This window comes from Pristiophorus japonicus, chromosome 9, assembly GCF_044704955.1.
Source record: "Pristiophorus japonicus isolate sPriJap1 chromosome 9, sPriJap1.hap1, whole genome shotgun sequence".
NCBI lineage: Eukaryota > Metazoa > Chordata > Chondrichthyes > Pristiophoridae > Pristiophorus > Pristiophorus japonicus.
In genome coordinates, this window is record NC_091985.1 from 206,328,537 (window position 1) to 206,355,573 (window position 27,037).

Below are 27,037 nucleotides of genomic sequence, written 5' to 3' on the forward strand. Positions count from 1 at the left end.
TGCTCACCACATCCACCCAACCCGACTGCCGCCGACTCAATGCCCATTTTATTGCATTGTTTGGATTGCCGGAAAGCACTGGTTCGTTCTGAGTTTTATGGATTCACTGAACATTGGACTAGATTCTCGTGAATGAATTGGGCACGTTGCATCACGACATGTAATTGACCAATAAAACTGGAGCTGATGGTTTTTTAACTCCCAGGCGGGGTTTCAGTGTCAACTCATTCTTTCGCTCTGGCAGCTGAAGGGCTTGCGCTCTTTTTACAGGACAGTCGAATATTCAGCACAACCCCGCGAGCTGGAGCTGGCACCATCCAAAGGGGAAATATTCTCCACCTCTGCATCCTTCCCATCACGCTCCCGTTTGTGGTCAGGGCTCTCATCGCTCCAGCGGTCAATCAGTTGTTTATTCTCTCCCAGCAAGGCAGATAATCTGCACTGTGGGATATTAAAGCGATGCGTCACATCCCTCGCTCTTGATTTTACCATTACCGCAATCCCTTTCGGAGCCACCATATCCTGACTTCTCTCCAGCACAGACCGAGTCCGGCCTGACACGGTGAACTCTGTGGGGAGCAGTTGAGGGCCCGTTAGTTCAGAACAGTCACTGAGCTTTTACAGATGAACATGTTGTGAATCACGGTTGGATTCCTTTTCTGTGCTGCACCAGTGGACTGCGATGATCAGCGGTTCAGTACCACTAATGGATTCAGTACAGCTCAACCCTGATCAGTGTAAATAGATCGAACCACCTAGATACACGTGGGAGACTGACCAGCAGGGTTTGAGCAATAACATAGATGGATCACTGCAGCTAAACCCACCTGATCTTTATAAATGTACCGGACCATCTAGATACATGTGGAGAGGGGATTGGTCAGGATGGACTGCTCATTACAACAACTACCACGTTCATTTATATAGCGCCGTTAACTTAGTAAATCACCCCAATTCGCTTCACGTGAGCATAATTAGACAAAACAATATACTGAGCCAAAGGAGAGATGAGTACAGGTTCCCAAAAGTGTGGTCAGAGATAGGTTCTAAGGATGGTCTTAAAGGACGAGTGAAATGGAGAGGTTTAGGAAGGGAATACCTGAGATTAGGGCCCAGACAAGTAAAGGGACAACCGCCAATGATGAGGTGGAGGATGCACAAGAGTCCAGAGAATCAGCAATGCAGAATTAATAAAATCATAGAAATTTACAGCACGGAAGGAGGCCATTTGGCCCATCGTGTCCATGCTGGCTGACAAAGAGCTATCCAACCTAGTCCCACTTTCCTGCTCTTGGTCCATAGGCCTGTAGGTTATGACATTTCAAGTGCATATCCAAGTATTTTTTAAATGTGGTCAGAGTTTCTGCCTCCACCACCGTTTCATGCAGTGAGTTCCAGACCCCTACCACCTTCTCAGTGAAATAATTTTCCCTCAAATCCCTGCTAAACCTCCTACCAATTACTTTAAATCTATGCCCCCTGGTTGTTGACCCATATGCTAAAGGAAATCGGTTCATCATATCAACTCCATCTAGGCCTCTCAAAATTTTATACTCCATCAATTAGGTCTCCCGTCAGCCTCCTCTGTTCCAAAGAAAACAGACCCAACTTATCCAATCTTTCCTCATCGCTAAGATTCTCCAGTCCCAGCAACATCCTCGTAAATCTCTTCTGTACCCACTCTGGTGCAATCACATTTTTCTTGTAATGTGGTGACCAGAACTGCATGAAGTACTCTAGCTGTGGCCTAAGTAATATTTCATACTGTTCAAGCTCTTATATTCTATGCCTCGGCTAATAAAGTCAAGTATCCCATATGCCTTTTAACCACCTGGTCTGCTATTTGCAGGGATCTGTGGACATGCACTCAAAGGTCCCTTTGTTCCTCTACACTTCTCAGTATCCTACCATTTCATGTGTATTCCCTTGCCTTGTTAGTCCTCCCTCTGGATTGAATTCCATTTGCCACTGTTCTGCCCACCAGATCAGTCCCTTGCTATCTTCCTGCAGTCTGAAGCTTTCTTCTTCTTTATAACTGCACGGCCAATTTTTGTATCACCTGAAATCTTAATCTTATCCCCGACATTCAAATCTAAATAATTGACATATACCACAAAAAGCAACGGACCTAGTTCTGGGAGGATCATAGGACTCGAGGACTTTTCATGGATCGGGCAGGGGCGACCACATGGAGGGATTTGAACAAGAAAATGAGAATTTTAAAATCGAGACATTGCTGGACAGAGAGCCAATGCAGTTTAACAAGCAAGGGGTGACGTGTGAAAGGGACTTGATGTGAGTTAGGTTATATGCAGCAGAGTTTGGGTGCGTTTAAGTTTATGGAGGGAGCAAGATGGGAATTGGGACAGGACAGCATTAGATCGGTCCCGCCAGGAAGTGACAAAAGCCTGGAGGGTTTTAGAGGCAGAAGGGGCGGAGCATGTAGAGGGAGCCTTACTCTGTATCTAACCCCGTGATGTACCTGCCCTGGGAGTGTTTGATGGGACAGTGTAGAGGGAGCTTTACTCTATATCTAACCCGCGCTGTACCTGCCGTGTCAGTGTTTGATGGGACAGTGTAGAGGGAGCTTTACTCTGTATCTGATCCATGCTGTACTAGGAAAAGGAAAAGGAAATGGAAAGGAAAAGGGAAAGGGAGAAGCCAATTAGAGATACTGAAGACGGCTTCTTGAAAACAAGTTTGTGTCTTACAAACTTGCTTGAGTTATCGGTTTGGGGTTAGGATTAGGGGTTATTGGTTTGGGGTTAGGATTAGGGGTTATCGGTTTGAGGTTAGGATTAGGGGTTAGGGAAAGAATCCACTTTTAACAATGCTAGTGACACGAAGAACATAAGAAATAGGAGCAGGAGTAGGCCACCTGGTCCCTCGAGCCTGCTCCACCATTTAATAAGATCATTTAATAAGGAGAGGAGGCGGAGCGGGTGTCCAACGAGGCCTACAAAAGGCCCATCAGTCAGCGGGAGTTCAAGCGGGACGTCAGGGAGGAGGCGGAGTGGGTGTCCAGGGAGGCCAACAAAAGGCCCATCAGTTGGCAGGAGTTCGAGCGGGACATTGGAGAGGAGGCACAGCGGGTGTCCAGGGAGGCCGACAAAAGGCCCATCAGTCGGCGGGAGTTCGAGCGGGACGTCGGAGAGGAGGCCAGCTGGTGCAGCTGCAGCAGGGAGGCAAAAAAGTAGAAAGAAATCGAAAGGTGACGTCACAGCCAAGGGGGTAAGTGATTGGTAAATAGTTTTTCTTTTTCTTTTTCTTTATCAGTAAATAGCCTTTTAGTATTGTTGTTGCTAATTTAAGTTTCTCTAAGGGTTAAGTCATGGCAGGAGAGCTTGGACACGTGTTATGCTCCTCCTGTACTATGTAGGAAGTCAGGGACGCTTCCGGTGTCCCTGACGACTACGTGTGCGGGAAGTGTATCTGCCTGCAGCTCCTGACAGACCACATTGCGGCACTGGAGCTGAGGGTGGATTTACTCTGGAGCATCCACGATGCTAAGAATGACGTGAATAGCACGTGTAGCGAGTTGGTCTTACCGCAGGTAAAGGGTACACAGCCAGATAGGGAATGGGTGACCAACAGGAAGAGTAGTGCAAGGAAGATAGTGCAGGGGTCCCCTGTGGTCATCCCCCTGCAAAACAGATACACCACTTTGTGCACTGTTTGGGGGATAACTCATCAGGGGAGAGCAGCAGCAGCCAAGTTCATGGCTTCATGGGTGGCTCTGCTGCACAGGAAGGCAGCAAAAAGAATGGGAGAGCTATAGTGATAGGGGATTCAATTGTAAGGGGAATAGATAGGTGTTTCTGCGGCAACAACCGAGACCCCAGGATGGTATGTTGCCTCCCTGGTGCAAGGGTCAAGGATGTCTCGGAGCGGGTGCAGGACATCTCGGAGCGGGTGCAGGACATTTTGAAAAGGGACGGTGAATAGCCAATTTTCGTGGTGCATATAGATATCAACGATATAGGTAAAAAACAGGATGAGGTCCAACGAGACGAATTTAGCGAGCTAGGAGCTAAATTAAAAAGTAGGACCTCAAAAGTACTAATCTCATGATTGCTACCAGTGCCACGTGCTAGTCAGAGAAGGAATTGCAGGATAGCTCAGATGAATACGTGGCTTGAGGAGTGGTGCAGAAGGGAGGGATTCAAATTCCTGGGACATTGGAATCGGTTCTGGGGGAGGTGGGACCAGTACAAACCGGATGGTCATCACCTGGGCAGGATCTGAACCAATGTCCTATGGGGAGTGTTTGCTAGTACTCTTGGGGAGGAGTTAAACTAATATGGCAGGGGGATGGGAACCTCTGCAGGGAGACAGAGGGAAATAAAATAGGGGCAGAAGCAAAAGATAGAAAGGAGAATAGTAAAAGTGGAGGGCAGAGAAACCCAAGGCAAAAGCAAAAAGGGCCACATTACAGCAAAATTCTAAAGGGGCAAAATGTGTTAAAAAGGCAAGCCTGAAGGTCCTGTGCCTCAATGCGAGGAGTATTCGGAATAAGGTGGACGAATTAACTGCGCGATAGCAGTTAACGGATATGATGTAATTGGCTCCAGGGTGACCAAGGCAGGGAACTCAACATCCAGCGGTATTCAACATTTAGGAAGGATAGACAGAAAGGAAAAGGAGGTGGGGTGGCATTACTGGCTAAAGAGGAAATTAATGCAATAGTAAGGAAGGACATTAGCTTGGATGATGTGGAATCGGTATGTGTGGAGCTTCAGAATACCAAGGGGCAGAAAACGCTAGTGGGAGCTGTGTACAGACCATCAAACAGTAGTAGTGAGGTTGGGGACAGCATCAAACACGAAATAAGGGATGTGTGCAATAAAGGTACAGCAGTTATCATGGGCGACTTTAATCTACATATTGATTGGGCAAACCAAACTGGTAGCAATGCAGTGGAGGAGGATTTCCTGGAGTGTATTAGGGATGGTTTTCGGGACCAATTTGTCGAGGAACCAACTAGGGAGCTGGCCATCCTAGACTGGGTGATGTGTAATGAGAAGGGACTAATTGGCAATCTTGTTGTGCGAGGCCCCTTGGGGAAGAGTGACCATAATATGGTAGAATTCTTTATTAAGATAGAGAGTGACACAGTTAATTCCGAGACTAGGGACCTGAACTTAAGGAAAGGTAACTTCGACGGAATGAGGCATAAATTGGCTAGAATAGACTGGCAAATGATACTTAAAGGGTTGACAGTGGATAGCCAATGGCAAATATTTAAAGATCACATCAATGAACTTCAGCAATTGTACATCCTTGTCTGGAGTAAAAATAAAACAGGGAAGGTGGCTCAACCATGGCTAACAAGGGAAATTAAGAATAGTGTTAAATCCAAGGAAGAGGCATATAAATTGGCCAGAAAAAGCAGCAAACCTGAGGACTGGGAAAAATTTAGAATTCAGCAGAGGAGAACTAAGGGTTTAAATTAAGAGGGGGAAAATAGAGTATGAGAGGAAGCTTGCTGGGAACATAAAAACTGATTAAAAAAGCTTCTATAGATATGTGAAGAGAAAAAGATTAGTGAAGACAAACGTAGGTCCCTTGCAGTCAGATTCAGGTTAATTTATATTGGGGAACAAAGAAATGGCAGACCAATTGAACAAATACTTTGGTTCTGTCTTCACGAAGGAAGACACAAATAACCTTCCGGATGTGCTAGGGGACCGAGGGTCGAGTGAGAAGGAGGAACTGAAGGATATCCTTATTAGACGGGAAATTGTGTTAGGGAAATTTATGGGATTGAAGGCCGATAAATTCCAGGGGCCTGATAATCAGCATCCCAGAGTACTTAAGGAAGCAGCCCTAGAAATAGTGGATGCATTGGTGATCATTTTCCAACAGTCTATCAACTCTGGATCAGTTCCCATGGACTGGATGGTAGCTAATGTAACACCACTTTTTAAAACAAGAGCGAGATAAAAAACGGGTAATTATAGACTGGTTAGCCTGACTTCAGTAGTGGGGAAAATGTTGGTATCAATAATTAAGGACGAAATAGCAGCGCATTTGTAAAGCAGTGACAGGATCGGTCCAAGTCAGCATGGATTTATGAAAGGGAAATCATTCTTGACGAATCTTCTGGAATTTTTTGAGGTAGCTAGCAGAGTGGACAAGGGAGAACCAGTGGATGTGGCATATTTGGACTTTCAAAAAGCTTTTGACAAGGTCCCACACAAGAGATTGGTGTGCAAAATCAAAGCACATGGTATTGGGGGTAATGTACTGACATGGATAGAGAACTGATTGGCAGACAGGAAGCAGAGAGTCGGGATAAACAGGTTCTTTTCAGAATGCCACAGGACTCAGTGCTGGGACCCCAGCTCTTTACAATATGCATTAATGATTTAGATGAAGGAATTGAATGTAATATCTCCAAGTTTGCAGATGACACTAAACTGGGTGGCGGTGTGAGCCATGAGGAGGACGCTAAGAGGCTGCAGGGTGACTTGGACAGGTTAGGTGAGTGGGCAAATGCAAGGCAGATGCAGTATAATGTGGATAAATGTGAGGTTATCCACTTTGGGGGCAAAAACGCGAAGGCAAAATATTATCTGAATGGCAGCAGATTAGGAAAAGGGAGGTGCAACGAGACCTGGGTGTCATGGTTCATCAGTCATTGAAAGTTGGCATGCAGATACAGCAGGCGGTGAAGAAGGCAAATGGTATGTTGGCCTTCATAGCTAGTGGATTTGAGTATAGGAACAGGGAGGTCTTACTGCAGTTGTACAGGGCCTTGGTGAGACCTCAGCTGAAATATTGTGTTTAGTTTTGCTCTCCTAATCTGAGGAAGGGCGTTCTTGCTATTGAGGGAGTGCAGCGAAGGTTCACCAGACTGATTCCAGGGATGATTGGACTGACATATGAGGAGAGACTGGATCAACTGGGCCTTCATACACTGGAGTTTAGAAGGATGAGAGGGGAGCTCATAGAAACGTATAAGATTCTGACAGGACTAGACAGATTAGAAGCGGGAGGAATGTTCATGATGTTGGGAAAGTCCAGAACCAGGGGACACAGTCTTAGGATAAGGGGTAGGCCATTTATGACTGAGATGAGGAGAAACTTCTTCATTCAGAGAGCTGTTAACCTGTGGAATTCCCTGCCGCAGAGAGTTGTTGATGCCAGTTCATTGGATATATTCAAGAGGGAGTTGGATATGGCCCTTACGGCTGAAGAGATCAAGGGGTATGGAGAGAAAGCAGGAAAGGGGTACTGAGGGAATGATCAGCCATGATCTTATTGAATGGTGATGCAGCCTCGAAGGGCCGAATGGCCTACTCCTGCACCTATTTTCTATGTTTCATGGCTGATCTGATCATGGACTCAGCTCCACCTCCCTGCCCGCTCCCCATAAGCCTTTACTCCCTTATCGCTCAAAAATCTGTCTATCTCTGCCTTAAATATACTTAATGACCCAGCCTCCATAGCTCTGTGGGGCAGAAATTCCATAGATTTACAACTAGATGCTTCCTTTTTCATATCATGTTTTGTAAACTCATGCAGATGATTCAGAAAGCAGCCTCATGAATTGGTCATTCCAGGAATCTTTTTTCTAGTCGATTTTCTCCCTTCTTTCATTTCTCTACATTTCCCACAGAAAAAGACATCAGGGATAATTTGGGATTTTGGGACAAGAACAGGCGGATCCAGGTGCGCTGGTTACATCCAATCATCAGTCTGTTTGAAAAGGGCTTCTGATGATAATCTTCCACCAGGCACCACCAGTCCCCATATCTTCATCCATTACCCACCTTTCACCTCACTAGAGCTGGATCCACCACCATGGCCATTCCCCACACTGAGGCTCTCTGATTTCCATGTATATCTCTATGTAAGATGATATGTCCTTACTAAACAGTATAAATGCGCATGAAGCCCATACTTGAAAGAAGGTCACTCTGTGACCAGTAACCTTTATTAGCCAGCACTTAAGTGAAGAAGGTGGGTGGAGCTTCCCCTTTTATACCTGAAAGTCCAGGTTAGGAATATTTCCCACAAGTTCACCACCTAGTGGTCAATGTTCTCAGTGTACAACTTAGGTCAGTTTATACATGGGTTACAATGACAGTTGAATACATGACATCACCTCCCCCCCCCCCCCCCCCCAAAGTCTTATTGGGATCACAGGTTAAGTCTCTCTGGTGGTTTACGCTCCCTTGTAGAGTGCCTGAGTTGGGGCTCTGGTTGTTGGGCGCTGGCCTGAGTGTCTGCTGTTCGCGGTGCCTCAGGCCTGAGTGGACTGCCCACAGTGACTGGACTCTCCTCTGCATGGTTCCGGGGTTCGGTCACCTGTGGAGGAGTGAACTCTACATAGTGTTCTTCCTCTGCTTTTTCTATGAGGTTGCTGAACCTCCTTTTTGTTTGATCCACATGCTTGCAGCAGATTTGTCCATTGGTAAGTTTAACTACCAGAATCCTATTCCCCTCTTTGGCAATCACAGTGCCTGCGAGCCATTTAGGCCCTGCAGCGTAGTTGAGGACAAAGATAGGGTCATTGACATCAATACATCGTGCCCTCGCATTCCCGTCATGATAGTCACATTGTGACTGGCGCCTGCTCTCAAAAATTTCTTTCATGGTGGGGTGTATAAGGGATAACCTGCTTTTGAGCATCCTTTTCATTAGCAGCTCTGTGGGTGGGACCCCTGTGTGCGAGTGTGGTCGGGATCTATTGGCCAACAGGAGGCGCGATAAGTGGCTTTGTAGGGAACCCCCTTGGATTCTAAGCATCCCCTGTTTGATTATCTGCACTGCCTGTTCTGCCTGGCCGTTTGAGACCGGCTTGAATGGTGCCATTCTGACACGGTTGATACCATTTCCTGCCATGAAGTCCTGGAATTTAATGCTTGTAAAGCACAGGCCATTGTCGCTGTCCAAGACGTCCAGTAGACCATGGGCGGTGAACATTGCCCGTAGACGTTCTACCGTGGCAGAGGATGTGCTTGAATTGAGAATGTCACACTCGATCCATTTGGAGTAGGTGTCTACGACAACCAAAAGCATTTTTCCCATGAAAGGACCTGTGTAGTCCACATGGATGTGTGACCATGGCTTGGTGGGTCAGGACCAGGGGCTAACGGGAGCTTCCGTGGGCGCATTCCCCAGCTGGGCACACGTGTTGCACCTGCGAACACAAAGTTCCAGGTCTACATCTATTCCTGGCAATGGCCTTCATCATGACAGTGCTCATTGTGGAGTTCTCTGATGAACATCTCTCTGCCCATCTGGGGCATGACTACTCAGTTTCCCCACAGTAGGCAATCGGCCTGAATCAAGAGTTCATCCTTGCACCTGTGAAATCGTTTGAATTCCTCAGGGAATGCCCCATACGTGACTGCCCAGTCCCCATTCAGGACACATTTCTTGACTAAAGACAGTAGCGGGTCTCTATTTGTCCAGACTTTGATCTGACGGGCTGTCACGGGTGAGCCTTCGCTTTTGAAAGCTTCAACAGCTATGACCATCTCAGCAGCATGCTTGGTTGCCCCCTCGGTGGTGGCGAGTGGGAACCTGCTGAGTGCAGTTTTCAGTGCCCGGTCTGTGGCGAATTGTATAGTCATAGGTGGCTAACGTGAGTAGGGGTAGACAAAAGGCAGGTAACTATAGGCCGGTTAGTTTAACATCTGTAGTGGGAAAAATGCTTGAAACTATCATTAAGGAAGAAATAGCAGGACATCTAGATAGGAATAGTGCAATCAAGCAGACACAGAATAGATTCATGAAGGGGAAATCATGTTTAACTAATTTACTGGAATTCTTTGAGGATATAACGAGCATGGTGGATAGAGGTGTACCGATGGATGTGGTGTATTTAGATTTTCAAAAGGCATTCGATAAGGTGCCACACAAAAGGTTACTGCAGAGATAAAGGTACACAGAGTCAGTGGAAATGTATTAGCATGGAGAGAAAATTGGCTGGCTAACAGAAAGCAGAGAGTCGGGATAAATGGGTCCTTTTCGCGTTGGAAATCGGTGGTTAGTGGTGTTCCATAGGGATCGGTGTTGGGATCACAACTGTTTACAATATACATAGATGACCTGGAAGAGGGGACAGAGAGTATTGTAACAAAATTTGCAGATGACACAAAGATTAGTGGGAAAGCGGGTTGTGTAGAGGACAGAGAGACTGCAAAGAGATTTAGATAGGTTAATCGAATGGGCTTTGTTTAGGCAGATGGAATACAGTGTCGGAAAGTGTGAGGTCATCCACCTTGGGGAAAAAACAGTAAAAGGGAATATTATTTGAATGGGGAGAAATTACAACATGCTGCGGTGCAGAGGGACCTGGGGGGTCCTTGTGCATGAACTCTTTTGGGAGTCCTTGTGCATGAATCCCAAAAAGTTAGTTTGCAGATGCAGCAGGTAATCAGAAAGGCGAATGGAATGTTGGCCTTCATTGCGAAAGGGATGGAGTACAAAAGCAGGGAGGTCCTTCTGCAACTGTCTAGGGTATTGGTGAGGCCGCACCTGGAGTACTGCGTGCAGTTTTGATCACCTTACTTAAGGAAGGATGTACTAGCTTTGGAAATGATTCACCAGGCTGAATCCGGAGATGAGGGGGTTACCTTATGATGATAGATTGAGTAGACTGGGTCTTTACTCGTTGGAGTTCAGAAGGATGAGGTGTGATCTTATAGAAACATTTAAAATAATGAAAGAGATAGACAAGATAGAGGCAGAGAGGTTGTTTCGACTGGTCAGGGAGACTAGAACTAGAGGGCACAGCCTCAAAATACGGTGGAGCCAATTTAAAACCGAGTTGAGAAGGAATTTCTTCTCCCAGAGGGTTGTGAATCTGTGGAATTCACTGCTCAAGGAAGCAGTTGAGGCTAGCTCATTGAATGTATTCAAGTCACAGATAGATAGATTTTTAACCAATAAGAGAATTAAGGGTTGAGGAGCGGGTGAGTAAGTGGAGCTGAGTCCACGGCCAGATCAGCCATGATCTTGTTGAATGGCGGAGCAGGCTCGAGGGGCTAGATGGCCTACTCATGTTCACCTCTGTATGCGGGCCGATGCATTTGCATTTATGGCCTTGTTGTCGGCCAAAAGGGACGTTAGGGGTTTGTGATCTGTCTCCAGCTCAAATTTCCTGCCAAACAGGTACTGGTGCATTTTTTTTTACTGCATATACACATGCAAGCACTTCCTTTTCTTGCATCCCATAGCCCCTTTCTGTCTGGGACAGACTTCTGGAGGCATAAGTTACTGGCTGTAACTGACCCTTGGCATTGACATGCTGCAACACACACCAGACCCCATAGGACAACACATCGCACGTTAAAACAAGTTTCTTACATGGGTCGTATAGCGTTAACAGATTGTTGGAGCATAACAAATTGCGTGCTCTATCAAAAGCCCTTTCCTAGCTGTCCCCCCATACACATTCGCGACCTTTGTGTAGGAGCATGTGTAGCGGCTCTAACAGCATGCTCAATTTGTGAAGTTACCAAAATAGTTCAGGAGCCCCAGGAAAGAACGTAGCTCAGTCGTGTTACGGGGTCTGGGTGCTCTCTGGATCCCGTCAGCTGCTACCCTCATCCCCAGGAATTCAACCTCTAGAGCTAGGAAGATGCAATTCGCCTTTTTCAGTCACAGCCCTACCCGGTCCAGTCTGTGTAGCACCTTCTCCAGGTTGTGGAGGTGTTCTTCAGTATCGCAATCCATGATGAGGATGTCTTCTTGAAAAACCACCGTCCTTGGAATCGACTTGAGGCGGCTTTCCTTATTTCATTGAAAGATCGCGGCGGCTGAGCGAATCCTGAACAGACAGCTGTTGTACTCAAACAACCACTTGTGTGTCGTGATGGTGGTCAGCTTCTTCGACTCATTCGCCAGCTCCTGGTCATGTAAGCTGAGGTCAGGTCCAATTTGGAAAAAGGTTTGCCACCGGATAGCGTCACAAAGAGGTCCTCTGCTCTCGGTAGATGGTACTGGTCTTGGAGTGACACACGATTGATGGTGGCCTTATAATCACCACATATCCTGACCGACCCATCCGACTTGAGCATCGGCACAATCGGGCTCACCCAGTCACTAAATTCGACTGGCGAGATGATGCCTTTCCTCAGCAGGCGGTCCAATTCGCCTTCTATCTTTTCCCGCATCACGTACAGCACCGCTCTGGCCTTGTGGTGTACTGGCCTAGCGTCCAGGTTTATCTGAATCATTACCTTGGTCCCCATGAAAGTGCCAATGCCAGGTTGAAATAATGAGTCAAATTTGTCCAGGACCTGTGAGCATGATATTCGCTCCACAGAAGAAATTGCATTGACATCGCCCCATTTCCAGTTCATGACAGCAAGCCAACTCCTTCCCAGTAGTGCGGGACCATCCCCCGGGACAATCTGTTCTCTGAATCTTTGTGGGTCATGACTACTGTGGCACTGCCTAGCACCGAAATGATCTCCTTTGTATGTGTCCGTAGCTGTGCATCAATCGGCAATAATTTTGGCCTCCTGGCCTTGGACGCCCACAACTTGGCGAACTGTTTGATAATCAGGGACTGGCTGGTCCCCGTGTCTAGCTCCATTGATACTGGGATGCCATTGAGGAGCACTATCATTATTATCGGTGACGTCCTGGTGTATGAACTGTATTTGTGCTCCACATGAACTCACTGAACTTCAGCTTCTAGCAATTTCCCCCAGTGTTCATTTGGCCTCGTAGGGCTTACATCGGACACGTCCTCCTCGTACATCAATCTGGCTGCAGGCTTCCTGCACATACGTGCCAAGTGACCGCTGACATAGCAATTTCTGCAGGTATATTGCTGATACCTGCAAGCTCTGGCTGGGTGTTTACCTCCACACCTCCAATATGAGCCATTGTTGGAAACAAAAGGTCCATTACCAGTCGATCGTCTGACTGTCTCTGTAACTGTCCTTAAGCGCACCATTGACTGGTGTTGATGGCCCCATTGTCGCTTGCAATGGCATGAATCGCCATTCAGCTAGCCATTGTCTCTGTTGAATTCCCCCTTTGGGTTCGACTACATGCTCGGGCATGTCCGATTGCCCCTGTCTGCCTTGAGAACTGTGTGCTGCATTAACAGTGTTGACTCCCTGTCCATTTTCTGCATTTAAGCCAAGATTTTTGTCAAACATCATTCTGGTCTCTTCCTCTCCTGAGATAACTGTCTGGGCCATCAAAGCCACCATTTCCAGGGTCAAGTCTTTGGTCTCAATCAGTTTCCTGAAAACCCCAGCGTGCCCGATGCCCTCAATAAAAAAAGTCTTGCAGCATCTCCCCTCTGCATGCATCTGGGAACTTACATAGTCTCGCCAGTCGCCGGAGGTCTGCCACGAAGTCTGGAACGCTTTGCCCTTCTCGCCGCCGGTGCGTGTAAAACCGGTGTCTCGCCATGTGCATGCTGCTCGCTGGTTTAAAGTGTTACCCGATCAACTTACTGAGCTCTTCAAAAGTCTTGTCCGCCGGTTTCTCTGGCGTTAGAAGGTCCTTCATCAGGGAGTACGTCCTGGATCCACAAACCGTCAGAAGATGAGCCCTGCGTTTGTCGGCCGAATCCTGTCGCAGCCATTCCTTAGTGACAAAACTTTGTTATAGTCTCTCAATAAAATCGTTCCAATCATCACCAACGCAGTACCTCTCGTCTGTGTGCTAGTGGCCATGCTCGCATGGTTTAAATCCCAGTTTCTCGTCGCCAATGATATGTCCTTACTATACAGTATAAATGCACACGAGGCCCATACTTGAGAGGTGGTCACTCTGTGACCAGTAACATTTATTAGCCAGCACTGAAGTGCAGAAGGTGGGTGGAGCTTCCCCTTTTATACCTGAAAGTCCAGGTTAGGAGTGTCTCCCACAAGTTCACCACCTAGTGATCAATGTTCTCACGGTGTAGAACTTAGGTCAGTTTATACATGGGTTACAATGACAGTTGAATACATGACATAAGTGGTCCCTGGATTTGGCGTCTCAGTGTAAGTGGTCCCTGGATTTGTTGTCTCAGTGTAAGTGGTCCCTGGATTTGGTGTCTCAGAGTAAGTGGTTCCTGGATTTGGCATCTCGGTGTAAGTGTCAAAGTTTATGTTACACAAGGCCCTGTCTCAGTTATTACTGCACTAGACCATGTCTTTGTTGATATTGTATTGTGCCCTGTATCCATTATTGCAGCACTAGACCATGTCATTTAAATTACACTACGTCCCGTCTATTTATATTACACGAGGCCCTATCTCAGTTATTACTGCACCAGACCATGTCTGTTTAAATTCCACAAGATCCTATCACCATTATTATTGCACTAGGCCCTGTCTCACTTTATATTGGATGAGATCCTGTACGCCAGACTGTCACTTTTATCGATTAAGATCAGGCAGTTATTTGGATGGAAACTGAAGTTACCTTTCCTTTAATTGAGCTGTTTGATTTAAAGAAATGGCAGACATTCACAGCGGGTTATGTCACACCAACATGGCCGACTGCATGTTGCACACATACAAAATCAAAATACTACGGATGCTGGAAATCTGAAATAAAAACAAAATGCTGGAATACTCAGATGATCAGACAGCGTCTCTAGAGAGAGAAACAGAGTTAACGGTTCAGGTCGATGACCTGCTGAGTATTTCCAGCATTTTCTGTTTTTAATTGTATGTCACACAAACCATGGCTGATGCTGCTTTACCCTGCAGCAGATGACGCCACAGTGCTTTCCGCCTGTCACAACATGTCGGTATGTTTCTGCCATTGATTCAGGGTCGGGGGGTCATAGGCTGTCTGCAGCCTCTGCTCAGCGTTAAACAGCTCCAGGTTGTGCAGCCCATGACCCCGGACCCCTGACCCAGGACTGTGATCCTGGAGGCCTCTGAAAATGGCCCTGCATTTTCCGAGAGTCTCCGAGCCTGGGGGTCAGCAAGAGGACAGAGAGACAGAGAATGAGATTAGAGGGGTTGGTGGTCCCTCATAGGCAGGGTGGGGGGAGGAACTTGCATTTCTCCAGGGCCTTTCACCACCTCAGTACTTCCCTATCCTCACAGCCAATGTCCGGGGGGTGGGGGCTTTATAAATGAGGCCACTGTTTTATTGTAGGACACTCAGCAGCCAATTTCTGCACAGCATAATCCCACAAACAGCAGTGTGATAAATGACTAGATCATCAGTTTTAGTTGAGCAACAAGTATTGGCCACCGGGCATAACTCCCCAACTCTTTTTCCAATAGCGGCCATTGGATTTTTACATCCACCTGAGAGGGCAGAGGCGGCCTCGGTTTAACATCTAATCCAAAAGACACACCTCCGGGAGTGCAGCCCTCCCTCAATACTGGGAGTGTTAGCCTGGATTATAGGTTGAAGTTTCTGGAGTGGGAATTTGAACCCACATCCTTTATAACCCTCTAGGTAAGAGTATTAGCACAGAGTTAAGACTCAAATCTAGTTCTGGAAAAGGCCCATTAATTCTTCCATCCCCTAACCTGATGTGATTTTTTTCCCCACAGGGAAAGTCACGCCAGAACTTCCAGCAGTTTTGAGGAAAAGCAGCACTGGATTTGAAGAAATCTGCTGGAAAATCCTTGAGGCCGACCGGAAACCTCTGGATGTTCAGGCCGGGAGGCTCCGACACTATTTGGTGAGACTATAGATGACTTCAAGTAAAATGAGGCAAATGGTGAGCAACAGTCTGAAGGTTCCCGGGGAATGTCCAACGTCCTCAGGTGGGCAGTTTAGAAAGAAATGCAAGTGTGGGGAGAAAGTTGGTCAGGGACAGGAAACAGAGGGTCGGATCAGAAGTGGTTATCCCGGGGGTCATTGCTGGGCCCTTTGTTCTGAGTATTTTATAGTCAATTCAGATTTGGGGGTCGGGAGAAGAATCTGAACATTTGGTGATGACACACAAGTAGGAGGTTTGCCAAAGAGTAATGAGACTGCAAATGGGCTCAAGAAGACATTGGGGTGTTCCATTACATAGCCTGTTTAACCTCGGGTCCCATAGGGTGAAAGGTCAGTGTCTGACCCCACTGCCCCATCTAGACTACATTCTAGGACTGGATTTGGAATTGGGATTTCTGAATGCACTGGGCTCAGTCCTCACAGAAAGCTGCACGGAAGTTTTGAGAACGAGCAGAGAAGAAGCTGGTGAGAAGTGCGGTGTTGGGGCAGATTGGAAGCACAGACAATACGTGGGTGTTATCATTCCTTTTATTTGATGATTAATCCTGCACACAGATTCAATCATGCTTGCACTGCAGTTAGTCTGATCCATGTTTCTCGCAATCAGAGTAAGCTTGCTCGCTCCCCACCAATTGTAGCCCCCTGTCCCACCACCCGGCAGGGACCTGCTAACTCAGCACAGACTGAGGGAGGGGGGGATGGAACCTGGGCTCTTCCTACTCCCTGTGGGGCTCCGTACCGCACTGGGCAGGAGATTCAGGCATCAGCAAAATTCACAATGTGAGAGATTAGAGGGAGCTCCTCTTTCAGTGAGATCAGCAAAGTATCAATTGAAACATTTAGTTATTTACCTTCAAAAAGAAATAGGCAGCATTTCAATTAACCCTCAGGCCTGAGTTTGTGAAGGATGTGTAAACTCAGAGGTCCTAAACCCTCCACCCGTTAAATGTTCTCCCGTATTTGGAAGCAATCTGCCCTCGAATTCAGAAAATCAACAGAAAACGTTAATGTTGAACCCTTGTTAAAAGGGGGCCCTGAGGGAGAGAATCCCCTCCCAGTGTGTAAACGGGACACATGCATTAATGATTCCAATCGCAGTTGGCTCCAGTCCTCTCCCCTCCCCTCCCCCGGCGGGACTGTATTGTCGCGGAGGACGGTCATGTTGCTCCTGGCGATGCTCCTCTGCTCCAGGGACTGGGCTGGTTTAACCTTTGGCAGGGCGGCTATTCCAGCGCAAGAAGTAGACATTACCTGAGGAGTCCCCACAGACACCCACCCCGGGGGAGACAGGATTCGCCTCAAGGCACAGCACGGGTGCCTGGCAGGTAAAGAGACCCACCTGTAGGCAAGAGACAGAGAATATGCATTATGAGAGAGAGAGGTGGAGAATGTGACCAAGAGAGAGAGAGAGAAAATGGATGAATGTGCAGAGTTTACCTGTTTCAGGGACACGCGATCCCACAGGCGCACAGATTGGTCGTACGACGTCGTCACAATGAGTTCATTGGTTTCAGTCACGGCTGTCACCCTATCAGAGTGAACCTGGGGACAGAATGTGAACAGGAATATTCTCAACAGAGCGTGGTAGATAGAGTAAAGCTCCCAGGGCAGGTACAGCATGGGTTAGATACAGAGTAAAGCTCCCTCTACACTGTCCCATCAAATACTCCCAGCACGGGTTAGATACAGAACATAAGAAATAGGAGCAGGAGTAGGCCATTTAGCCCCTTGAGCCTGCTCCGCCATTCAAGACGACCATAGCTGATCTGATCATGGACTCAGCTCCACTTCCCTGCCCGCTCCCCATTACCCTTTATTGCCTTATCGCTCAAAAATCTATCTATCTCCACCTTAAATATATTCAATGACACAGCCTCCACAGCTCTCTGGGGCAGAGAATTCCATAGATTTACAACCCTCAGAAGAAATTTCTCCTCATCTCAGTTTTAAATGGGCAGCCCCTTATTCTGAGACTATCTCCCCTAGTTTTAGTTTCCCTTATGAGTGGAAATATCCTCTCTGCCTCCACCTTGTCAAGCCCCCTCATTATCTTATATGTTTCGATAAGATCACCTCTCATTCTTCTGAACTCCAATGAGTATAAGCCCATCCCTTATCTCCGGAATCAACCTAGTGAGCCAGCTCTGAACGCCTCTGAAGTGTATCCTTCCTTAAATACAGAGACCAAAACTGTACACAGTATTCTAGGTGTGGCCTCACCAATACCCAGATCCCTCTGTACTGCAGCACTTTGCAATTTTTCTCCATTTAAATTATAATTTGCTTTTTTATTTTGTCTGCCAAAGTGGATAACCTCATACTTTCCCACATTATACTCCATCTGCCAAATTTTTGTCCACTCACTTAGCCTGTCTATATCCCATTGCAGATCTTTTGTGTCCTCCTCACAATTTGCTTTCCCACCCATCTTTGTATCATCAGCAAACTTGGTAACATTACACTCGGTCCCTTCATCCAAGTTATTAATATAGATTGTAAATAGTTGAGATCCCAGCATCGATCTCTATGGCACCCCACTAGTCACTGTTTGCCAACCAGAAAATGACCCATTTATCCCGACTCTCTGTTTTCTATTATTTAGCCAATCGTCCTTCCATGCTAATCTATTACCCCCAATCCCATGAGCTTTTATCTTGTGCAGTAACCTTTTATGTGGCACCTTATCAAATGCCTTCTGGAAATCCAAATATATCACATCAACTGGTTCCCCCTTATCCACCCTGCTCCTTAAATCCTCAAAGAACTCCAGCAAATTTGTCAAACATGATTTCCCCTTCACAAAACCATACTGACTTTGCTTGATTGAATTATGCTTTTCCAAATTCCTGCTACTGCTTCCTTAATAATGGACTCCAGCATTTTCCCAACAACAGATGATAGGCTAACTGGTCTATAGTTTCCTGCTTTTTGTCTGCCTCCTTTTTTAAATAGGGGCGTTACATTTGTGGTTTTCCAATCTGATGGGACTGCCCCAGAATCCAGGGAATTTTGGTAGATTGCAACCAATGCATCCACTATCATTGCAGCCACTTCTTTTAAGACCCTGGGATGTAAGCCATCAGGTCCAGGGGACTTGTCCGCCTTTAGTCCCATTATTTTACAGAGTACTACTTCATTAGTGATAGTGATTGTATTAAGTTCCTCCTTCCCTATAGCCCTTGATTATCCACTATTGGGATCTTTTTAAGTGTCTTCTACCGTGAAGACTGATACAAAATATTTGTTCAACGTCTCTGCCATTTCCCTGTTCCCCATTATTAATTCCCCAGTCTGATCCTCCAGGGGACCAACATTTACTTTAGCCACTCTTCCTTTTTATGTACCTGTAGAAAATCTTACTCTGTTTTAATATTTCCTGCTAGTTTACTTTCATAATCTATTTTCCTTCTCTCTCTTTTTTTTTTTTAAGTTGTTCCTTGCTGGCTTTTAAAAGTTTCCCAATCCTCTGGCCTCCTATTAGTCTTAGCCACATTGTACATCCTTGTTTTCAATTTGATACCTTCCCTTATTTCCTTAGTTAGCCACAGTCTTTCCTTCTCATACAGAGTATGGCACCCTCTACACTGTCCCATCAAACTTGTCCCAGGGCAGGTACAGCACGGGGTTATATACAGAGTAAATCTCTCTCTACACTGTCTCATCAAACTTGTCCCAGGGCAGGTACAGCACGGGGTTATATACAGAGTAAATCTCTCTCTACACTGTCCCATTAAACTTGTCGCAGGGCAGGTACAGCATGGATTAGATACTGAGTAAATCTCTCTCTATACTGTCCCATCAAACACTCCCAGGGCAGGTACAATTTGGGTGAAGCCCTGAGAGCTGCTGAGGTGTTACCTGTTTGCGGGTCCAGTTTGAAAGCTCGCCATATTGCTGAATGTACGATCCCTCTGTCTGGATGGTGGTGGGGTCCCAGGCAGAGCACCATAAGGTCCCCTGAGAGTCGGCACAGAGCATTGAACGAGCTGGAGGAGGAGGAGGGAGAAATCCTGTCAAATTCCACCACAGACATCGACTTGCAACACTCAGGCTAACCTGGAGCCGTGGGGATTCATTGCCTGGAAGGGTGGTGGAAGCAGATGCAATAATGACCGTCAAAAGGGAATTGGATAAAGAGTTGAAAAGGAATGATTTGCAGGGCAATGGGGTAAGAGCAGGGCGGAGTGGGGCTAACTGCACAGCTCTATCATAGAACCGGACAGGTGCGATGGGCCGAATGACCACCTTCTGTACTGTAAGATTCTATCATTCTCAGTGTAGGTCGCCAGATAGTATAGCCACAGTAAGCTTTTGAAATACATATCCACGTACAGCACAGATGGTGGCCATTCGGCCCATCGTGCCTGTGTCGGCTCTTGTAATGTCCCATCCAAATCGTCTCACTCCCCTGCTCTTACCACACACCCCAGAAAATCTTTCCTTTACAAATATTTATCCATTTCCTTTTTTGAAAGTTACTATTGAATCGGTCTCCATCCTCCTTTCAGTCAGTGCATTCCAGACTACAACAACTCTCTGCGGGGAAAAAACATTCTCCTCGTCTCTCTACTGATTCTTTTGCCAATTATCTGAAGTCTGTGTCCTCCTGTTGCCGACCTCCTGCCAGTGAAAGCAGTTTCTGCTGATCTACTCTGTCTAAACCCTTTGTAATATTGATCATCTCGATCAAATCTCCCCTTAGCTTCTCTGCTCTGAGAATAACCCCAGCTTCTCCAGTTTCTCCACCTAACCAAAGTCCCGCAACCCTGGATAGATCTCTTTTGCTCCCTGTCTAAGGCCTTGACGTCCTTCCTTGAATGTGGTGCCCAGAATTGGACACAATACTCGAGCTGAATCTTTGCTGTTCTGGGGGTGTGGCTTAGAACCAACTGTAGCCCCTCCACCACCCACCTCCCCGGGGAGGGCTCAGTCCCAATTGTAGTCTCCGGGGGGGGGGGGGGGGGGGTCAGTAGCAATTGTAGTCCCCAGGAGAGGTGGGGGGGGGGGGGGGAAGGTCTGTACCAATTGTAGTCCCCAGGAGAGGGGGGGGTGGGTCTGTACCAATTGTAGTCCCCAGGAGAGGGGGGGGGGGGTCTGTACCAATTGTAGTCCCCAGGAGAGGGGGGGGGGGTCTGTACCAATTGTAGTCCCCAGGAGAGGGGAGGGGGGTCTGTACCAATTGTATTCTCTGGGGGAGGGGGGGGGGGGGTCAGTACCAATTGTAGCCCCCCCCCCCCCCCCCAACCGACTGGGATCAGTAGCACACCGCAGACCTGGGAGGTGGAGCCTGGGCTCTGCCTGTTCTGTGTGGGGCTGATAGTTTTTAAACCCTTTCCTCACCCACTGGTCTGGCATATTTCACTCACTTTTCTAATCTACCAGCGCAGGCCATCTCGCTTCGGAGTCACCAGATCAAACCCGAAAGGTTTCTCGCAGGGGAAAGTGGAGAGCACAGAGTCAGATAGGATATCCAGACTTATTATCGGCAACGGTACAATAGTGGTTACGTAACTGGACCAGTAATCCAGAGGCCTGGACTAATAGTCCGGAGGCGTGAGTTCAAATCCCACCATGGCAGCTGGGAATTTAAATTCGGTTAAATAAATAAATAAATAAATAAATAAATAAATCTGGAATAAAAAGCTAGTGTCAGTATGGTGACCATGAAACTACCGGATTGTTGTAAAAACCCATTTGGTTCACTCATGTCCGTTCGGGAAGGAAATCTGCAGTTCTTGCTCGGTCAGGCCTATATGTGACTCCAGACCCACAGCAATGTGGTTGACTCCCCTCTCGAATGGCCGAGTAAGCCACTCAGTTGTCACAAACCACAAGAAATAATACGAATAAAACCCGATGGAGCACCCGGCATCGACCCCGGCACCGGCTTCGGACACGGCAATGGCAAACCCAGCCCAATCGACCCTACACAAAGTCCTCCTGACTTGTGCCAAAATTGGGAGAGCTGTCCCACAGACTGGTCAAGCAACAGCCTGATGGTCACACTCACAGAATCATAGGTTTCAGCCAATGCCCCAGACTCCTCCATCACCATCTCAGAGGTGGCAGCACAGTAGTATACAGTCGAGAGGGTGTGGCCCTGGGAGTCCTCAACATTGACTCTGGACTCCATGACATCTCATAGCTTCAGGTCAAGCTCCTGCTGATTACCACCGACCGCCCTCCCTCAGCTGATGAATCCTCCACATTGACCACCACTTGAAAGAGGCACACAGTAGCAAGGGTATAGAATGTACTCTGGGTGGGAGACATCAATGACCCTCACCAAGAATGGCTCGGTAGTACCACTACTGACTGAGCTGGCCCAGTTCGGCAGCAGGTGGTGAAAGAAGCAACAGGAGGGAAAAACCTACTTGACCTCGTCCTCACCAATCTACCTGTCGCAGATGCATCTATCCATGATAGTATTGGTAGCAGCAACCACCGCACATTGTGGAGATGAAATCCCGTCTTCACACAGAAGACACCATCCATCATGTTGTGTGGCACCCATCGTGCTAAATGAGATAGATTTAGAACAGATCTAGCAGCTCAAAACTGGGCATCCATTAGGCGCAGTGGGCCATCAGCAGTAGAATTGTATTCCATTACAATCTGTAACCTCAAGGCCCATCATATTCCTCACTCTAGCATTACCATCAAGCCTGGGGACCAACCCTGGTTCGATACAGTGTGCAGAAGAGCACGCCAGGAGCAGCACCAGGCATACCTAAAAATGAGGTGCCAACCTGGGAAAGCTGCAACACAGGACTACATGCATGCTAAGCAGAGGAAGCAAAGTGATCCCACAATCAAAAGATCAGATTTAACTCTGCAGTCCTGCCACTTCCGATCGTGAATGGTGGTGCACAATTAAACAATTAACGGGGGGAGGAGGCTCCATGAATATCCCCATCCTCAATAATGGCGGAGTCCAGCACGTGAGTGCAAAAGTGTTTACAACCATCTTCAGCCAGAAGTGCCGAGTGGATGATCCATATCGGCCTCTTCCCGAGGTCCCCACTATCACAGAAGTCAATTTTCAGCCAATTCGATTCACTCCACATGATATCAAGAAATGGCAGAACGCACTGGATACAGCAAAGGCTCTGGGCCCTGACAACATATCGGCCGTTGACTGAAGACTTGAGCTCCAGAAAAAGCTGAGCCTCTAGCCAAGCTGTTCCAGTACAGCTACAACACTGGCATCTATCCAACAATGTGGAAAACTGCCCAGGTATGTCCTGTCCACAAAAAGCAGAACAAATCCAACCCGGCCAATAACTGCCCCATCAGTCTATTCTCAATCAGCAAAGTGATGGAAGGTGTCGCCAACACTGCTATCAAGCGGCACTTACTCACCAATAACCTGCTCACCGATACCCAGTTTGGGTTCCGCCAGGACCACTCGGCTCCAGACCTCATCACAGCCTTGGTCCAAACAAGGACAAAAGAGCTGAATTCCAGAGATGAGGTGAGAGTGACTGCCCTCGACATCAAGGCAGCATTTGACAGAATGTGACATAAAGGAGCCCTAGTAAAACTGAAGTCAATGGGAATCAGGGGGAAAACTCTCTACTGGCTGGAGTCATACTGAGCACAAAGGATATGATTGTGTTCTACAGGATGCACTGCAGCAACTCGCCAAGACTTCTTCAGCAGCACCTCCCAAACCAGCGACCTCTACCACCTAGAAGGACAAGGGCAGCAGGCGCATGGGAACACCACCACCTGCAAGTGACTCTCCATCCTGACTTGGAAGTTTATCGCCGTTCCTTCATCGTCGCTGGGTCAAAATCCTGGAACTCCCTCCCTAACAGCATTGTGGGAGTACCTTCACCTCACGGACTGCAGCGGTTGAAGGAGGCTTACCACAATCTTCTCAAGGTCAATTCAGGATGGGCAATAAATGCTGGCCTTACCAGCAACGCCCACATCCCGTGAACGTATAAAACAAAATACCTGCCTTGTTGCTGCCAATCAGACAGATCATACTGCACCTTCGTATTTGAATTGAGTGGTTTGGTTGATTCATCAATCAAATTGCCTGCAACAGGCAAGCACCATGACAAATTGAAGCAGTTGATACCGAGCTGAAAGATATTGGTTATTTCTGCCACAACCAGGTACCAAGAGAGTGGAAGGGCAGTGCCAGGCCCACTGACCCTCACCCAGTCCCCCAGAGAGAGAGGAGACCACTATCTGGGCTGGATTTGATGCCGATTCGGTGCATACCCGGACTAACCCATTGCTCGGTGGAGGGGATTCCCATCTTACCTCCTCCGGGTGATGTGACAGATTCCTTCACTACAGTTAACCACACCAACGTGTTCACTTTCTCCCCACTGTCCGACCAGGGGATCATGCTGACACTGAAGCACACTGTCAGCTGCTCTGGTTCCTTCTCCTCCTGCGGGAAAGCACAAAGCTAATCCTTATCGACAGTTTCTAAACCAATCTCGTATTCTTGCACCCAACCACCTCTCTTACCCCTTTTGCATTTCTCAGTATCTTTCACCACCTCAGGACATCCCAAAGTGCTTTACAGACAGTTAAATACTTTTGAAGGTTAGTCATTATTATAATGTAGGTAATGTGGCAGCCAATTTGCTAATGGCAAGATCCCGCAGTCATCAATCTATTAATCAGATATAACCTGTTGTTTTTCTATTGATGTTAATGAAAAATAAATATCGGCCCCAGGACACTGGGGAGAACTCTCCTGCTCTTCTTCCAATAGTGGCCGGGATCTTTTATGTCCACCTGATAGGGCAGACTAGGCTCTTGGTTTAACATCCCATCCAAAACTAGGCACCTTCGACAGTGCTGCACTCCCTCATTACTGGCACTAGGGAGTGTTGGCCCTGGATTTTGGGGCTCAAGTGTTTGGGGTGGAACTCAAGCCCTCGCTCTTCTGACTCGGAGTCGAGAGCGAGTCCCACCGTGCCGTAGCTGACACCGAAATGCTGACTCGTGCAGAGGTTCGGTTCCACATGGACCAGCACCCGAGTGGCCTCATTCTTCACCAGAAAGTAAGCATTAGCAGGATATTTGACTGTGGGAGGAGGCATCACCCCAAAGCCCTGATCCTGGCCTCAGCTAATCACCACACACCTTTCCAGCAGGAGTCCCAGGATAGTTCCCCCCCCACCGCCCACCAGAGAGCGGAGAGACCATCCCTTCTGTCTGGGCCTGGGTTTGAATCCAAGTCCCAAAATGTGAAAGGTCAGTGCAGACCCACTGCCCCAGCATACTCCATGAGAGAGGGGAGAGCTTCATCAATCCCTGGTGGATGTGACCCCAGTATCATTCCCTGGGGATTGGGGGGGGGGGGGGGAAAATCGCCAACATTCCGTGTTCCAGGCTGCTCTGCTCTGAGTAAAGCTCCCCTGGTCCTTACCTCCAAGGCTGGGTTATCTGGTTGTTTAAGGGCCATCAGTGTGGTCCTTCGTGGCCCCAGCACCGTCAATAAAGAGCCGTCGCTCCGCTCAATAACGCGCGAGAAGGGATAATGGTAGAAGCCGCTGGAAGGAAGAGGAGGTGGTGAGTGGTGATCGGGAGATCGGGAGTCCCGCCTCCAACCCTCTCCACCCATCTCTCCCCCGCCGGGCCCTGCCCCACACCCCCTCCTCCGGGCCCTGCCTCCGCCCCTCTCTCTCTTCGCCCCTTCCCCCCACCTCCACCCCTCTCTTCGCCCCTTCCCCCACCTCCACCCCTCTCTTGTCTTTCCCCACCCCTTCCCCCACCTCCACCCCTCTCTTGTCTTTCCCCACCCCTTCCCCCACCTCCACCCCTCTCTTGTCTTTCCCCACCCCTCTCTACCCCCTCGCCCCGGGCCAGCCTCCACCCCGCTTCCCGCCCCCGGGGCCAGCCTCCACCCCGCTTCCCCCCCCCCCCCCCCCGGGGCCAGCCTCCACCCCGCTTCCCCCCCCCCCCCGGGGCCAGCCTCCACCCCGCTTCCCCCTCCACCCCGCTTCCCCCCCCCCCCCGCCCCCGGGGCCAGCCTCCACCCCGCTTCCCCCTCCACCCCGCTTCCTCCCCTCCCCCCCCCCCCCGGGGCCAGCCTCCACCCCGCTTCCCGCCCCCGGGGCCAGCCTCCACCCCGCTTCCCCCCCCCCCCCCCCCGGGGCCAGCCTCCACCCCGCTTCCCCCCCCCCCCCGGGGCCAGCCTCCACCCCGCTTCCCCCTCCACCCCGCTTCCCCCCCCCCCCCGCCCCCGGGGCCAGCCTCCACCCCGCTTCCCCCTCCACCCCGCTTCCTCCCCTCCCCCCCCCCCCGGGGCCAGCCTCCACCCCGCTTCCCCCCCCACCCCCCGGGCCAGCCTCCACCCCGCTTTCCCCCCCCACCCCCCGGGCCAGCTTCCACCCCTCTTTCCCCCCCCCCGCCCCGGGGCCAGCCTCCACCCCGCTTTCCCCCCCCACCCCCCGGGCCAGCCTCCACCCCGCTTTCCCCCCCCACCCCCCGGGCCAGCTTCCACCCCTCTTTCCCCCCCCCCGCCCCGGGGCCAGCCTCCACCCCGCTTTCCCCCCCCACCCCCCGGGCCAGCCTCCACCCCGCTTTCCCCCCCCACCCCCCGGGCCAGCCTCCACCCCGCTTCCCCCTCCACCTCGCTTCCTCCCCCCCCCACCCCGCTTCCTCCCCTCCCCCCACCGGGGCCAGCCTCCACCCCGCTTCCCCCTCCACCTCGCTTCCTCCCCCCCCCCACCGGGGCCAGCCTCCACCCCGCGGGCCCCGCCTCCACCGGTTTAATTAGGGACACTTACCCCTCCAGCACCGTCCAGTGCCGCCCCTCTGGGGCCCAGATGGTGAGGTTTCCCAGCAGGTCCCCCACCAGGAGGTGCTCCTGCAGTCTGAGCATGCTCAGACAGTAGACTGGCCAATCGAGGGTGAATGAAGACTGGAGACACATCCTGGGAAGAAGCAAGACATTGATAAGATGCACCAACCAACGCTGAGCAAAACACAGCAGAGAAGAGAGGGTAAGAGCCAACATCCCAGGTCACACCTTCCCTGTAACTCTCAGTGCGGAGCAGCTCCTTACCGTACAGAGTGCATCTGTCGCTGGGGACGGAGGGTCCAGATGGAGACGCTCTTATCGTACGATCCCACTGCAAAATCGTTCTCAGAAAAGAAGGAGACAGCACTGATACAGTTCATGTGGGCCTGTGAGAGAGAGAGAGAGAGAGAGAGAGAGAGAGAGAGAGACGCCAGAGAGAGGGGGAGGCAGAGAGAGAGAGAGAGAGAGACGCCAGAGAGAGGGGGAGGCAGAGAGACAGAGAGAGAGAGACAGAGAGACTTTTGAAAGTTACTATTGAATCTGTTTCCACTGCCCTTTCAGACAACAACAGCTCACTGCATAAAATAAATTCTCCTCATTGCC

The 27,037-nt window shown here is 49.1% G+C and overlaps 2 protein-coding genes and 1 pseudogene across 2 annotated transcripts in view; 1 reads left to right on the forward strand and 2 right to left on the reverse strand.

Annotated features, from left to right (window-relative positions):
• LOC139273490 (zinc finger protein 850-like) overlaps window positions 1-27,037 on the forward strand; it is a 298,805-nt pseudogene that overhangs the window by 11,770 nt on the left and 259,998 nt on the right.
• On the reverse strand, window positions 16,168-25,157 carry LOC139273521 (telomerase protein component 1-like). The gene is made up of 5 exons (XM_070890452.1): window positions 25,058-25,157; window positions 23,935-24,067; window positions 19,516-19,643; window positions 17,095-17,199; window positions 16,168-16,996 (listed from the first exon to the last, which is right to left on the reverse strand). The coding sequence occupies exons 1-5, from the start codon at window positions 25,091-25,093 to the stop codon at window positions 16,862-16,864; spliced, it is 537 nt and encodes a 178-aa protein (XP_070746553.1). The 5' UTR covers window positions 25,094-25,157; the 3' UTR covers window positions 16,168-16,861.
• Window positions 26,417-27,037, reverse strand: part of LOC139272872 (telomerase protein component 1-like) — a 52,480-nt gene continuing 51,859 nt past the window's right edge. The window contains exons 19-20 of the mRNA XM_070888978.1: window positions 26,699-26,820; window positions 26,417-26,567 (exon numbers count right to left, since the gene is read on the reverse strand). Of these exons, the coding sequence (XP_070745079.1) occupies window positions 26,417-26,567; window positions 26,699-26,820 (273 nt within the window). The remainder of the gene's footprint in view (window positions 26,568-26,698; window positions 26,821-27,037) is intronic.

Excerpts from the sequence above, each read along its gene's own strand:
- LOC139273521 (XM_070890452.1), bottom strand. The coding sequence starts at position 25,093 with ATGGCCCTTAAACAACCAGATAACCCAGCCTTGGAG. Across the intron at positions 19,644-23,934 it reads TGTCACATCACCCGGAGGAG|CTCGTTCAATGCTCTGTGCC; the intron begins GTAAGATGGGAA and ends CTCCTCCTCCAG. Across the intron at positions 16,997-17,094 it reads ATCGCGTGTCCCTGAAACAG|GTGGGTCTCTTTACCTGCCA; the intron begins GTAAACTCTGCA and ends TCTTGCCTACAG.